The sequence below is a fragment of the Podarcis raffonei genome, chromosome W (assembly GCF_027172205.1).
Source record: "Podarcis raffonei isolate rPodRaf1 chromosome W, rPodRaf1.pri, whole genome shotgun sequence".
In the NCBI taxonomy this organism is placed as follows: Eukaryota; Metazoa; Chordata; class Lepidosauria; order Squamata; family Lacertidae; genus Podarcis; species Podarcis raffonei.
The window spans coordinates 10,334,775-10,348,690 of NC_070620.1; the positions used below are offsets into that span (position 1 = coordinate 10,334,775).

Consider the following 13,916-nt stretch of genomic DNA (forward strand, 5'->3'; position numbering starts at 1 on the left):
AGGCAAGTCAGAAGCGTCATGACAGAAGCTTGTAAAATTACACATGGTGTGGAGAAATTCCAATGAAGTTGAATATTGGAAGATATTGGAAGAAAAGAAAAGAAAAGAAAAGTTAAACTATGGAACTCCCTGCCACGGGAGGCAGTGATGGCCACCCACTTGGATGGCTTGAAAAGAGGACCGGGCAAATTCATGGAGGAGGAAGAGAGGGCTGTCAATGGCTTCTAGCCAGGATGGCTCTGCTCAGCCTCCAAAGTTTCCCATCCTAGGCATCTGACTGGCTGCTCTGAGAGCAGGATGGTGGACTCAATGGACCATTGGCCTGATCCAGCAGCCTCTTCTTGTGCTGTTATGATCACTCAAAATGAAACATGTCCATAAGTCTCTCTGAGAGGCTGCTATGCATGCAGCCACTGCAGCAGGGGGGGGGGGGGAGAGTTGCAGAGGGCACAATTATTTGGTGAAGATTGGATGTGTCCCCTCGACAATTGGGAAGGGACAAAGCTGGGCCAGGAGATGACAATCAAAACCTTTCACAAATTGAAGGGGTTAATAAGAGGTTAACACCCTTCAGATGTCACAGTGACTGACCTATCCCCTCCCCCAACCACCACCAAGATCATCAGGAAAACAAGATGTTGTTTAATTGCCTGCCTAGATGTCAGTTCAGCACAACAGGCTTGCAACTTTCTCCTTCTCCTTCTCCTTCTCCGTCCCAAGCTCTGGGTGTGCAGGACATTTAACCCTACCTAAAAGAAAGCAAAAAATGCAAAGAACTAACTTTGCTCCTTGCACAGCCTTGCCAATGGATGTTATCTGACTACAACTCCCGCCGCTGCGGACCTCTAGCCATGTTGGCTGGGGCTAATGAGAGGAATCTGTCAATTTCAGTTTCTTGTTTTTCTAATATTAAATTCAGCTTTCCACATTTCCACAAGTAAAAAATAAGAAATCCTCATGAAAATTCATCAGCATTTAATTGTGAATTTCACCTAACAAACACTATTTTTAGATGCACCTTTGATGAACTTAAAACATTCCTGCAATCAGTTTCCCCAAACAGAATGCATTTCTATATCTAATTTTACTAATGCATGCCTTTTTAGGCACACTTCCTCCTAATGTATGCATTCTTGTACACACTGGATGGAGAACCGCATTACTTAATTCAGAGAAGTACAAATTTTGAAAGATAATTGTGCTTCAACTCACTTAGAATCACAGATTTGTAGGGTTGGAAGGGACCCCAAGGGTCATCTAGTCCAACCCCCTGCAATGCAGGAATCTCAGCTAAAGAATCCATGACTGATGCCCATCCAACTTCTGCTTAAAAACCTCCAAGGAGAGTCCACACCTTCTGAGGAAATCTGTTCCACTGTTGGATAGCTCTTACCGTCAGAAAATTCTTCCCTAATGTTTAGGCAGAATCTCCTTTCTTATAACTTGAATCTGATAGTTTGGTCCCTGCCCTCTGAAGCAGCTTGCTCTATCTTCCATGTGACAGCCCTTCAGATATCTGAATATGGCCACTTCAGTCTCCTCTTCTCCAGACTAAACATCACCAAATCCCTCAAACATTCATTTTAAGTCTGGGTCTCAAGAACCGTTATCATTGGTCGCCCTCCTCTGCCCCCGTTCCAGCTTCTCAATATCCTTCTGAAGGATACTGTTATTGGTTCAAATTGTGTGAACTGGGTACTTTTTCATCAAAATGCAGACAAAAATTATTCTCTCCCTTATAGTTAATTGGACTGGAGATTCCCCCTATTACTTGGCATTCCAAGGGAATTGGGTGGTTTCATCTAGGTTTAGCTCAGCTAGATTCAAAAACCATCCACATAAGTTAAGCACAAACTCCACAGTGGAAAGGCTGTCCCCACCTGCCCCAGCCAACCTCCGCCACAAATCTATACGCAAATCAACAAAATGAGCCCATCCAGATGGAGCTGTAAATGTATCATAACTTTCAGTTTTAGTGTCAGATAATATTGCTGCTGAAACAACACATTGTTGTTCCTGTATACACATTGCTATAAGAAGCGGGGGTATATTATTATTACTGTTTTTTCATTGTTCTGGTGTATTTTGCTATTTTGCTGGGAAAGCTATGGTTTTCCCAGTAGTGACGTATGGAAGTGAGAGCTGGACCATAAAGAAGACTGACCACCGAAGAATTGATGCTTTTGAATTATGGTGCTGGAGGAGACTCTTGAGAGTCCCATGGACTGCAAGAAGATCAAAACCTATCCATTCTTAAGGAAATCAGCCCTGAGTGCTCACTGGAAGGACAGATCCTGAAGCTGAGGCTCCAAGACTTTGGCCACCTCATGAGAAGAGAAAAGTCCCTGGAAAAGACCCTGACGTTGGGAAAGATGGAGGGCACAAGGAGAAGGGGACAACAGAGGATGAGATGGTTGGACAGTGTTCTCGAAGCTACTAACATGAGTTTGACCAAACTGCGGGAGGCAGAGGAAGACAGGAGTGCCTGGCGTGCTCTGGTCCATGGGGCCATGAAGAGTCGGACACGACTAAACAACTAAACAACAACAAATTTTGCTATTATTATTACTGGTTTTTTAAAATTTTCTGGTGTATTTTGCTATATATTCACAATAAATAAATAAATAAATAAATAAATAGACCACAAACCTGTCATGAGTCAACAGTGTGATGCAGCAGCAGCAAAAAGAAAAAAAGGGGGGGAGGACAGGCGTACCTTGGTTGTCGAATGCCTTGGTACTCATCCGTTTTGGCTCCCGAACACTGCAAACCCAGAAGTGTGTGTTCCGACTTTAGAATGTTATTTGGAAGCCGAACGTCTGACGTGGCTTCTGTGGCTTCTGATTGAGTGCAGGATGCTCTTGCAGCCAATCAGAAGTCACGCCTTGGTTGTCGAACATTTTCAGAAGTTGAATGGACTCCCGGAACAGATTCCGTTCAACAACCAAGGTACGACTGTAATGCAATGCTATGTTGCGTCAACAGAAGTCTAGTGTCCCGATCATTGGAAGTCATAGTATTGCTCTATTCTGCCTTGGACAGATCCCACCTGGAGTCTTGTGTCCAGTTCTGGGTGCCACAATTTAAGAAGGATGTTGACAAGTTGAAATGTGTGCAGGGGAGGGTGACCAAGATCAACGGTCTCAAAACCAGTGCTATTTTTCCAGAAAAAGAGGTGCCGCAACTCACCCTGAACGCCTCTATTGTTCTCTTATAATGGCAATGGTGCCCACCTGAGAGGTGCAGGAACTAAGTTCTGGTGAGTTCCGGGGGGGGGGGGTGGAGCTATGTTCACAATCAAGACTTATGATGAAAGCTTGAAGGATTTGGGGATGTTTAGCCTGGAGAAGAAAAGACTAAGAGGTGATGGGATAGCCGTCTTCAAATATATGAAGGATTGTCACTTGGCAAATGAAGCAATCTGCTTTTCTGCTGCTCTGATGGGTGGGACCCGAATGAATGGATTCAACTTTTTAAAAAATGGGATTCCAACAAAACACTAGGAAGAACTTTCTAACAGTAAGAACTGTCCAGCAGTGGAATAGACTACCTGGGAAGGTGGTGGTGGGCTCTCCTTCTTTGAAGGTTTTTAAGCAGAGGTTGGCCATCTGTCCTGGATGCTTTAGCTGAGATTCCTGCTTTGCAGGGGGTTGGAGGTCCCTTCCAACTCTACAATTCTATGATTCTATGAAGATAATTACAGCTGAGTCCAAGAGCAGCCATGGCCCTCCTTTGCAGACCATCCCACTACAGACTCTCCAATGAGCTTTCAAAGTATTTATCAGACAGGAGAGCCCCAGGGAAGAAGGCTTCCATCAGGAAACTAGCCACAAATCTTGGAAGCAAACGAAGTTCCAAAACTGGTCATTGTACATTCATGATGGTATCAGTAGAGATGTAAAAATTCCAGAAATTTTGATGCCATGAGAAAAAAATGTTCCCCTCCCCCTGTTTTTTCCCAGAAAAAATAGAAATTTTGGGGAAATTGAAAAAATGTTCAGTGTGGAGTAGTTTTACAAATTGCATGAAATGCAATGTATGTAAAAGTATTATGCTTGCAATGAAACAGGTAACCACCCCGCTTTCCCTCAAAAGCAACAAAAAAAGCAAGAAACCATCAACATAAAAAATAATCAGATTTGCTCCTTAGCACCAACAGCAAATGAAGTTAAGGTCCACCTCAATATTTAAGCTCCATAGAAGGTCTACCCTTTGAGTAGTGCTTAAAAAAGAAAAGAAACAGAAGACACAACATATACATGCAGTTTCTTCTATCTCATTTTCTGAACTACTGCTATCATTTCCATTTCTTCTTCCTCTTTGTCATTTTTCTCATGGACTTCTAAAAAACAGCTTTCAAACTTCCGGGTTGGTGCCTCCGGCAATGGCGGAATTCCTCTGATCGGGAGGAATTTGCCCCGTGGGAATTTGGGTCTGTACCGCCACGGCGAAGGCAGAGACCCGTAAAAATCACAGGCAGGAGAAGCCTGTGAGCGTAGGATTCGGCGGGCACCTTTTGCACCTCCCCTACTCACGGGGAAACCCGGTTTTGGGGATCCGGAGCGACGTGGGGTGAGCGGCGCGGTGCTTCGAATCGTCTGCTTCTTCCACGGAGCCAAGCCGCATAGCTGTTGCCGGAGAGCACTGACTTTTTCCTGTGGACAATTTGACTCCAAAGTAATTACCCGTGAGTAGAGCTGAAGTGGGAGAATTGGATTTTTAAACGTTTAATTTGGTATCGAAACGGGGAGGTTCAATACAGGAAGTCCGCCTCCCCCTTTTGTAAATAAACTGAAGCAATGAGGCTGCAAGCTGAAGTCTTGGAAAGCCTTTTGTAAAAGACTAAATCTCCATCGGCAAAGAACATTAAACAACCCCCCCTTGGAGACAGGAGAAGAGGGGGGGGGAGTGGTGGACTGAATATGCCTGTAGGAGAGAGTCAAGAGAGTTAAAATACCGCCGCTCTGATCCTGGAAATGGGCTGCTAGCAGGATTGATGTCTTTTGGAATGTTCATTGACAGCGTTTAGAACGTTCATTGACAAGTAGCTAAACAAGAGAATACTTTGCTGACTGGGAACAGTTGTGGACCACAGGTATGAAATTTACGGCATGTAATGCCTTAAGAGAAAATATTATGAAAATGATTTACAGGTGGTACATGAACACCAGTCAAGCTTGCAAAAATCTATCATTTGCCCGATAATAAATGTTGGAAATGCAAAGAAACTGAAGGTACATTCTTTCACCTTTGGTGGACGTGCCCAAAGATTAAGGCTTTCTGGGAGATGATCTATAATGAAATGAAAAAGGTATTTAAATATACCTTCCTGAAGAAACCAGAGGCCTTTCTCTTGGGCATAGTCGGCCAATTGGTGCCAAAGAAGGATAGAACTTTTTTTATGTATGCAACAACAGCAGCAAGAATACTTATTGCAAAGTATTGGAAGACGCAAGATTTACCCACCCTGGAAGATTGGCAGATGAAGGTGATGGACTACATGGAACTGGCGGAAATGACTGGCAGAATCCGAGACCAGGGAGAAGAGTTGGTGGAAGAAGATTGGAAGAAATTTAAAGACTATTTGCAGAAATACTGTAAAATTAATGAATGTTAAAATGATGTTGGATTGAAAATAAGTGGTATTGGTAACAAGGTTAATAAGAATATGCAAATATGGATTGATAATGGATGAAAATATATAGTTATAATAGGTTAAGATATAGAGTAAAGATAAATGAAAGAGGGTAAGGATTTGCTGAAATGATTATGTAAATGGGAATACAAAAAGGGGAGGTGTGAGGAGGTCAAGGAAACAAGCAAATGAGCTTAAAGATATTGAAAAATGGATTTATTTTTTAATTTTTTCTTAGCTACTTGTTTTTTGTATTTTCTTTTCTTTTCTTCTATGTATTTTTTGGTAATTCTTGTATTTTTCTTGTTATCTTTTTTCTTCTTTTTTCCATGTTTTTTCTCTAGCTCGTTGATTTTTGTTTTAACTGCCTTTATTCTGTAAACCTTTTTTTTTTGTAAAATGCTAATAAATATCTTATAAAAAAATAAACAAGAGAATAATTTGTTTCTACTGTCTCCGGCTGTTTTGTTTTTTTTTAAAAAAGGAGTAAAAGTAACTGAAAACTGAAACTAACTTTGGATTATTGGAACTGTGTTTAAAAGAGGACTTTACTGACTAATACAAGTAGAAACTGTTTTCCCCTAGTGGAAGCTTTTGAAATTGGTTGCTTTACAGGAGCTGGGCTAGGGGAATTTCCAGCTGCAAGATAAAAAATTGTGAGACTCTGGGATTGACCTTGAATCTCTTAAGTGTTATGGCAAATGGAAAGGAAAAAACAGATGGAATGTCGACAGAAGAGGCCTTAGCGGTCGCATTAGTGAAAATAAACGATTCGCTGAAACAGCTTCACAAGAAAACAGACGTGATAAATGTGAAAGTGGATGCTGCAAATATTAAAATCGACTTAATTGCAGAAAGTTTAAATAATCTGGGACAAAAGGTGAACACCAATACAGAAACCATCCAGAAATTGATACAGGAATCTACTTTGATACGGCAAACTGCGGATGAAGTCAGGGAGAAAACCCTTGCTGCTGAATGTAAAGCAATACAACTGGAGAGAGAGAGAGTCCCATCCATTCAAAGGCAACTTGATGAACATAAGCTGACATTTGTTATGATTGAACTTAAAGAAAAACAGACGAATTTGAGGACCAGAGCCCTACCTGAATTGGAAAAGGAAAGCTTGACAGAGTTTCAGGAGGAGACAGGACTAACATCGGTTGAGAAAGAGAGGTATTTGGGGGTTAGTATGACCGCCAAAAATGTGAATCTATTTAAGGATAACTGTGAAGGACGTTGGATTGAAGAGAAGGGGGATTGGGAAATATGGACAAATCTGAAGTTGTTATTGTTGGGCCGAGTTGCTGTGGTGGGGATGAGGGTTGCTGTGTTGCCGGGGATGTTGCTTTTGTTTCAAACATTACAAGCTTTGAATGGGATGGATTGTTTCAGGAGGTGGCAGAGGGATGTTTCTAGATTTGTTTGGCAGGGCAGGAAGCCTCGAGTAAAATTTAAGATATTGACGGATGCCAAAGAAGGAGGTGGACTTGCCCTGCCAGACCCCTAAACTTTGTTGTGAACCATCTGCTTTTTGCTGGCTGAGAGAATGGCTGCTTCTTGAAAGCACTGAAGTGTTGGATAATGGCAGATGAAGTTGATGGACTATATGGAATTGGCGGAAATGACTGGCAAGATTCGAGACCAGGGAGAAGAGTCGGTGGAAGAAGACTGGAAAAAGTTTAAAGACTATTTATAGAAATATTGTAAAATTAATGAATGTTAGAAGAATGTTGGAATGAAGTTATATGGCATTAGTAGAAATGTTATAAGGAATTACCGTATTTTTCGCTCTATAAGACGCACCAGACCACAAGACGCACCTAGTTTTTGGAGGAGGAAAACAAGAAAAAAAATATTCTGAATCTCAGAAGCCAGAACAGCAAGAGGGATTGCTGTGCTGTGAAAGCAGCAATCCCTCTTGCTGTTCTGACTTCTGGAATAGCTGCGCAGCCTGCATTCGCACCATAAGACGCACACACATTTCCCCTTACTTTTTAGGAGGGAAAAAGTGAGTCTTATAGAGCAAAAAATACGGTAAGTATAAATAGATTAATAGAAAATTAAAGGAAAAAATAAGGCAAGAATGTGTTAAGATAATTATAGGATAGAAAATAGAGGAAGATGGAAAGGAATTGCTGAAACAATTAATAGAAGTGGAATACAAAAAGGGAGGTGTGAGGAGGTTGTTGGAAATAAGCGAATGAAAGATAAGATATTGAAAATGTTTGAGGTGTTTTTAAACTGTTTTTGTTTGTTTTTGTTTTGTTTTGTTAGTTTAATATGTTGGTGTTATGTAGTGTTTTTGTATTGTATTTGTATTGTTCTTTTTCTTTTCTTTTTTTGTCTGTAGTGTTGTGATGAAATTGTTGGAAAAGTAATAAATATCATTTTTAAAAAAATAAAAAACAGCTTTCAATTTTTTTGCATGCCAGGCCCAGAAATGTTGCAGTAAGGCTCAAACTCTGTTTGAAAAGAAAAGGAGTGTGTGTGGGTTTTTTAATTGAATTTGTTATTATATATTATAAACTGCATGATAGTAAGACAGCTTCTAAACAGTTAACAAAAATATACAACAGAACATTAAAATGATTGATAAAACACAGTTAAAAGCAGGTATTTAAGAGTATTCAAAAGATGATTAAAGGCAGCAGTGGTTAAAAGGAAGTAAATCGCATGCAGCTTCTATATGTTCAGATGGGCTGTTTACAACAGCCCTAACGAAAATGTTTTGAGCAGTTGCTGGAAAGAGTACAGTGAGAGCACCTGCCTCCTGGTGTCAGTGGAGGGGAATTGAAAAATTGGGGGGGGGACCAGGCTTTTTTCTGTTTTTTCCCAAAGCTGTTTTTTTCAAGAAAAATTGAAAAAAAATGTGTGGAATATTCAAACTATATCAAACTATTTTTAAAAAAAAATTCCGGGGGGAAAGAGTTTTGGGGAAAAATAGAAAAAAACCTGGGTTTTTTTTCCGATTTTTCCTGGGGGTTTTCCAGGCCTTCCCATCTCTAGGTATCAGGGTGGTTATAGGTTATCCCACTTTCAGGACAGTTTGCCCCTGCAAAAGTTTCAGGGAGCACAACTGGTGCAGGCCCCATAACTTCCTGCTGAAATCCTATAACATTTCATACCAGAAATGTGAGGGCTATTGTGTGGGCTGGGGCGTCTTTTCATTCAGCATCTGTTGCACAAGAGTTGCTCCTTCAGATAGTAATAGCACAATAACACTGCAGAACAACTAATAAAGCAGAATGATATTTGGACAGTCTGGTGCAACTCCACCACGAACGCGCTCTTATTGTGTCAGTGAAATGCTGCAAAATAGAACCCACACACCAGTCTGGAGGGAGAGCCCAGACACTGCAATTGTCCAATCTATCGGCAGGAGGCGGGGAGTGGGGTGGAGGGGGTCTTTGCTTCTACCACCAAGGCAGTTTCCTGCCCTCTCCAATTATTTCAGAGTCACTTTTGCAAAACATTTTCCATCTCCCACAGTTTGAACACAACACCACTCCCCGCCCCCGTGCCGACTCATGAATTCACATCACTGATCACTTGCACAGTACTAATATCTTGAAATGTTTTATCTTTTTTTAAATTACAGTGGACACTCGGGTTGCAAACGTGATCTGTGCGGGAAGCACTTTCGCAACCCGCAGCATCCACAACCTGCAGCGCCGTGTCTGCGCATGCACGGGTCGCAATTCGGCACTTCTGCACATGCGCAAAGCGCAATTTAGTGCTTCTGCGCAAGCACAAGTGCTGAAACCCAGAAATAACCTGTTCCGGTGCTTCCAGGTTCGGCGCGGTGCGCAACCTGAAGCGTCTGCAACCCAAGGTATGACTGTATTATTATCCTTATCATTAGCATTAGCATTAGCATTTATATCCCAGCTTTCCCCCCCCCCCCCAAGGAGCTTAAAGTGGTGTACATGGTTTTCTCCCCTTCCTCATTCAATTCCCACGACAACCCTGTGAGGTGGGTTAGGCTGAGAGAGGCAGTGAATGGACCAAGGTCACACCCAGTGAGCTTCATGGCAGCCAGGTGGGGATTTGAACCCTGGTCTCTGACACTCTTAATGACTACACCACACTGGTTCTTTCTTGTAGCCAGCCTCAGATTTCTCCATCCACACCCTGCTGGCCATTCAAATACAAATCACAAGACCTCAGCCCAGATCAAGCCACGGCACCCATCCCGTCAGATTCCCATTGCTTGGAGCCACCCTCAAGCCTCCCATCACCGGCAGAAATCCATTTCTATATAATTTATTAAATTATAGGTTGTCACTGGAAGAGGACAGAAGAGCCCAAACCCAGGAAAAACCCCAGGAGCAATCTATTCCACCTCCCTGCCCAGAGGTGAGGGCCTAAGGCACGCCCCCTATCGGTGACCCCGGGGGAGTTCCTAGTTGATGTGCATCAGCAGGACTCCCCCTACTGGTGGTTAACCCTTCCCGGACTTCAAGCGGATGGGCTGAAGCCGGATATAGTCGGTTAGGACCAATGCCTAAGCCAATACTGTTCATCATCTGTAACCAATAAAGTTGTGGCCTTATTTAGCCCATTAACCTTAATAATTGTGTCATGTGTCTTTATTTCCACTGGGGGGGGCAGGAACTCGCCACGCAAGCAGGACATTTGCGGGGGGGGGGTGTTAGCAGTTCTCTCCCACTGTTGAGCCCCAGGCAACTAGTATTCACTCTGGAGGTGCCATCATGGCAAGTAGCCACTGTTCACCTTACACCCCACGCATTTGCCTAACCCGCCTTTTACTGTTATATCAGATTTATATTCTACCTTGGCCTCCCCTCTATTTTATCCTCAAAACTACCGGTATGCTGTGAGGTACACACTGGTGTTAAGTTCGTCATCATTTCAGGACAGACTGCTAAGAGAATTTTGCTCCCAATCTACTGTTAACTTTTTCCTAGTCTGACACTCTAACCATTGAGCTCTGCACGTGCTCAAAGCAGGCCTCGCTTCAGCCAGCTCCAGCCACAGTTCAACCTTCCTCCTCACCACCCACCCCCACCCCCAGGACCAAATAAAGCAACCGCAGGAAACATGTCCAAGTCGGGGAGATGTAGGTCGTGGGAAGCCATTTCCTCTCAGGGTTCATCCCCCGCCCCGTGAAAAGCAACAGCCCCCCCCTCTCACCTCCAGATCTTTGAAGAAGATGCAGCTGTGTGCCCACTCCACGATGGCGAAGAGGGTCTGATCTGCCATCTTACACATGAGGCCAAAGGCACTGAGCTTGTTGTGGAGGCCCTTGCTCTCCTCCTCCTGCAGGCAGGACAGGATGCAGGCCTTGACTTGCACCTCGTCGGGCTCCTGCTCCAGCAACTTCAGGATCATGTCAGGCATGTCGGCCCCAGTGGCTGGGGAGCCGCCGCTGGGGTAGACCTCTGGGTAGGGGTACGGCGGGGCTGCCTCGTTTGGATGCATCACGTATGGGTCCAGGAACTCAGGCTTGATGGCCCAGCTGGCGAAGGGCGGGTAGTGGTAACCTGAGAGCGGCCCGTGACCCGAGGGCACCGGCATGGCCAGCGCGGGCGTCCCGTAGGAGCTGCACTCATAGTCAATGGGCGTTATGGCGGTGGAGCTGCTTATCCCGCTGCCACCGCCACTGCTGGAGCTGCTGCTGCTGGGTGGGGGTAGCCCCTTTGCCACCTCAGGCTGGTGGTGTTGGTTCAGGCCGTGCAGTGAGGCCAACAGCCCGCCGGACTCCTCCACCGCCTGCACCGGGGACACGATGGGCGGCTGGGCCGCCGTCTCCAGTTTGAAGCTGTTGGCGTGGATCAGCGCCTTCTTCTGCTGTTTCATGGCTCGGTCCTGCTTGTACATGGGCCTGAACCTGTTCCAGCCACCCCGCATGCGGTTGGCACGCACGGCTGGAGGGAGGAGGGAGGGAGGAGAAGAAGGGGCAAAGGGAGAGAAAGCGGGGAAAAGGTGTCAGACAAAATCCGGCCAGGAAGGCCCAGTGTTATGTATTGAAGTTCTCACCCTGGCCAACAGGGGTATTGTGTATATAGTTTTCACTCAGGTCCACGTAAGTTAATTTAGGTGGGAAACCCTGGGCTGTTGTTGTTACAATGTTGACAGCCGGCTGCCTATAAAAGCAGGCCGGCTGAGCTGTTTGCTGTTCAGTTCAGTTCCAGCTTACTTATAAAGAACTACTTGGAGAAATCTCTGTGTTGTCTGCTATGTCCACCCACTATTTAATACTGGCGACGGGGATGGGATCAGATGGACATCAGAGCACAGCCACATTTGGACACTCACTGAGCAAAATCACTGAACAGAACCCAATTCAGAGCTGACCATACTGGCTAGAGCACTGTGTTCCATCCATCGCCCACCACGTCGGCATCGGAACCATGGCTTCACTCGTGCCTCTACTGCCATTTGCCCCAGCCTCTGAATCATGGGACTCCTATCTTGCTCGGTTCGGCTGCTGCCTCCAAGCAAATGAGCTGACGGAAGGGTCAGAGGAGCGTAAGTGGGGCCTATTCCTCAGCCTCTGCGAGCCCGAGGTGTTCGAGACGGCCCGAGTTTTGGTCGCGCCACTAGCAGTCCAGGCAGCGCCATGGGACGTGCTAAAAGAGAAGCTAAAAAAACCACTACACCCCAAGGCCATCCAAAATTGCTGTCATAGTGGCATAGTGATTAGTTTACTAGGACCTGGGAGAGACCTGGGTTCAAATCCTCCCACTCGGCCTCGAAGCTCCCTGGGTGTGGCATTAGAGGCCAGCCCATAGAAACCAACTCCTAGGGGTCGAGGTTCCTTTGTCCACCCCCTAACAAAATATTCGAGGGGGACAGCTCCCCCCCCCCGGTTGATGGGCATTGCTACTCAAGTGATGTGATGTGTGTGCAGGAAGGGGCTTACCTGCCCTCCCACAATATTTCATACGAGTTTGCCCCCTGGACAAGTTTGTCACCCTAGCCTACCTCACAGGGTTGTCGTTGGGATTAGATTGCGCCACTCTGGACGCTACGTGGATGTCACATTGAGCTTCTCCGAGGAAAAGAGGAGATATAAATGCAAGTAATGAATGAAAAAATAGCATCTAACCAGGGAGTTGTGTTGGAATGTGTGCCCCTCCTTCTCTTTCCTTCCCTTTTTCGTGCGCCCATTTGCTCCATGCAGAATAATAGAAGAACAGAAGAACGTGGGGCAGTTGCCTTTTGCCAAGTCAGAGACTCCTGGTCTATAGAGCTCGGAATTGTCTCCACTGACTGGCAGCATCTCCTCATAGTCTTCTCCCAGCCCTGCTTGCTGGAGATGTCCCTGGGGACTAAGCCTGGGACCTTCTGAACTATAGCCCTTCTCCGCCCCTCGCGGCGACCCCTGGTGGATAAAGCCACGTGAAGGCCAGTCGCAAGGCATCACAGGGTATGGGCACTCTGCATGCACTCAAAGGCACTGCAATGGTATTGCTAGAGAGTGCTGCGATGGGATTCAATCGGGAAGGGAGAACCCTGTACCTCTGCCACCTTAAACTCCTGGGAGAACGAGGTGGGATACAAATGCAAACAAAGAAATATTTTGGACTACAACTCCCATCAACCACCATCAGCTGGGGCTGAGGGGAATTGTAGCTCAGAAACCTCCGGGGTGAGGCCCAAGGTTTCATCACACCTGCTCCGCCAAAGCACAGAACAGAAGAATCTGGCGGACACTGGTGTCCATCTAACCCACCGGTATTGTCTGCTGTGCTGGCACCAGCTCTCCGGCCAAGGGTCCTTTTAAGGGGGGTGGGGGTGCCAGGGATTGAACCTGGAGCCTTTGGCATGCAAAGTGGGGGCACTTCACCACCGAGCAGATCTCCCCCCCCCCATGGCGCCTGCTATCAGAGGGGTTCCAGCCAGCCAGGTTCTGCACGATGGGCGTGCCCAAGGGACTCCAGTGAGTCGGGATCGTGGCCGAGACACTCGGTACTGCTCAGGATAGGAGGCTATTTCCTTGCAATGGTAGAAAAAGCTGAGCACCTGCCGGAATAAATGTCCGGACTGCTGGGATTTAAACAAAAAACAGATCTTAATATTATTTTTATTCCTTTCCCCTGGGATCTTTGGAAAGGGAAGTGTCTGCTAGGGTTAGAACTTTTTTACAACCTCATGTTCCTGTAGCTTAGTTAGATGAACTTTTTACAAAGGAATGAACTGTCATTTCCAAACCTTTTGAAAAAAGGTCACCCTGAAATCAATACATCAATTTTGGTATATGTAACTGTATAATGTATTATGCATAGCATGTATACAGGAAAAATAGAGCTTG

The 13,916-nt window shown here is 45.3% G+C and overlaps 1 protein-coding gene across 1 annotated transcript in view; it reads right to left on the reverse strand.

Moving 5' to 3' along the window:
- Nucleotides 1–13,916, reverse strand: part of LOC128406057 (steroidogenic factor 1-like) — a 47,561-nt gene that overhangs the window by 18,047 nt on the left and 15,598 nt on the right. The window contains exon 3 of the mRNA XM_053373100.1: nucleotides 10,793–11,526. Within this exon, the coding sequence (XP_053229075.1) occupies nucleotides 10,793–11,526 (734 nt within the window). The remainder of the gene's footprint in view (nucleotides 1–10,792; nucleotides 11,527–13,916) is intronic.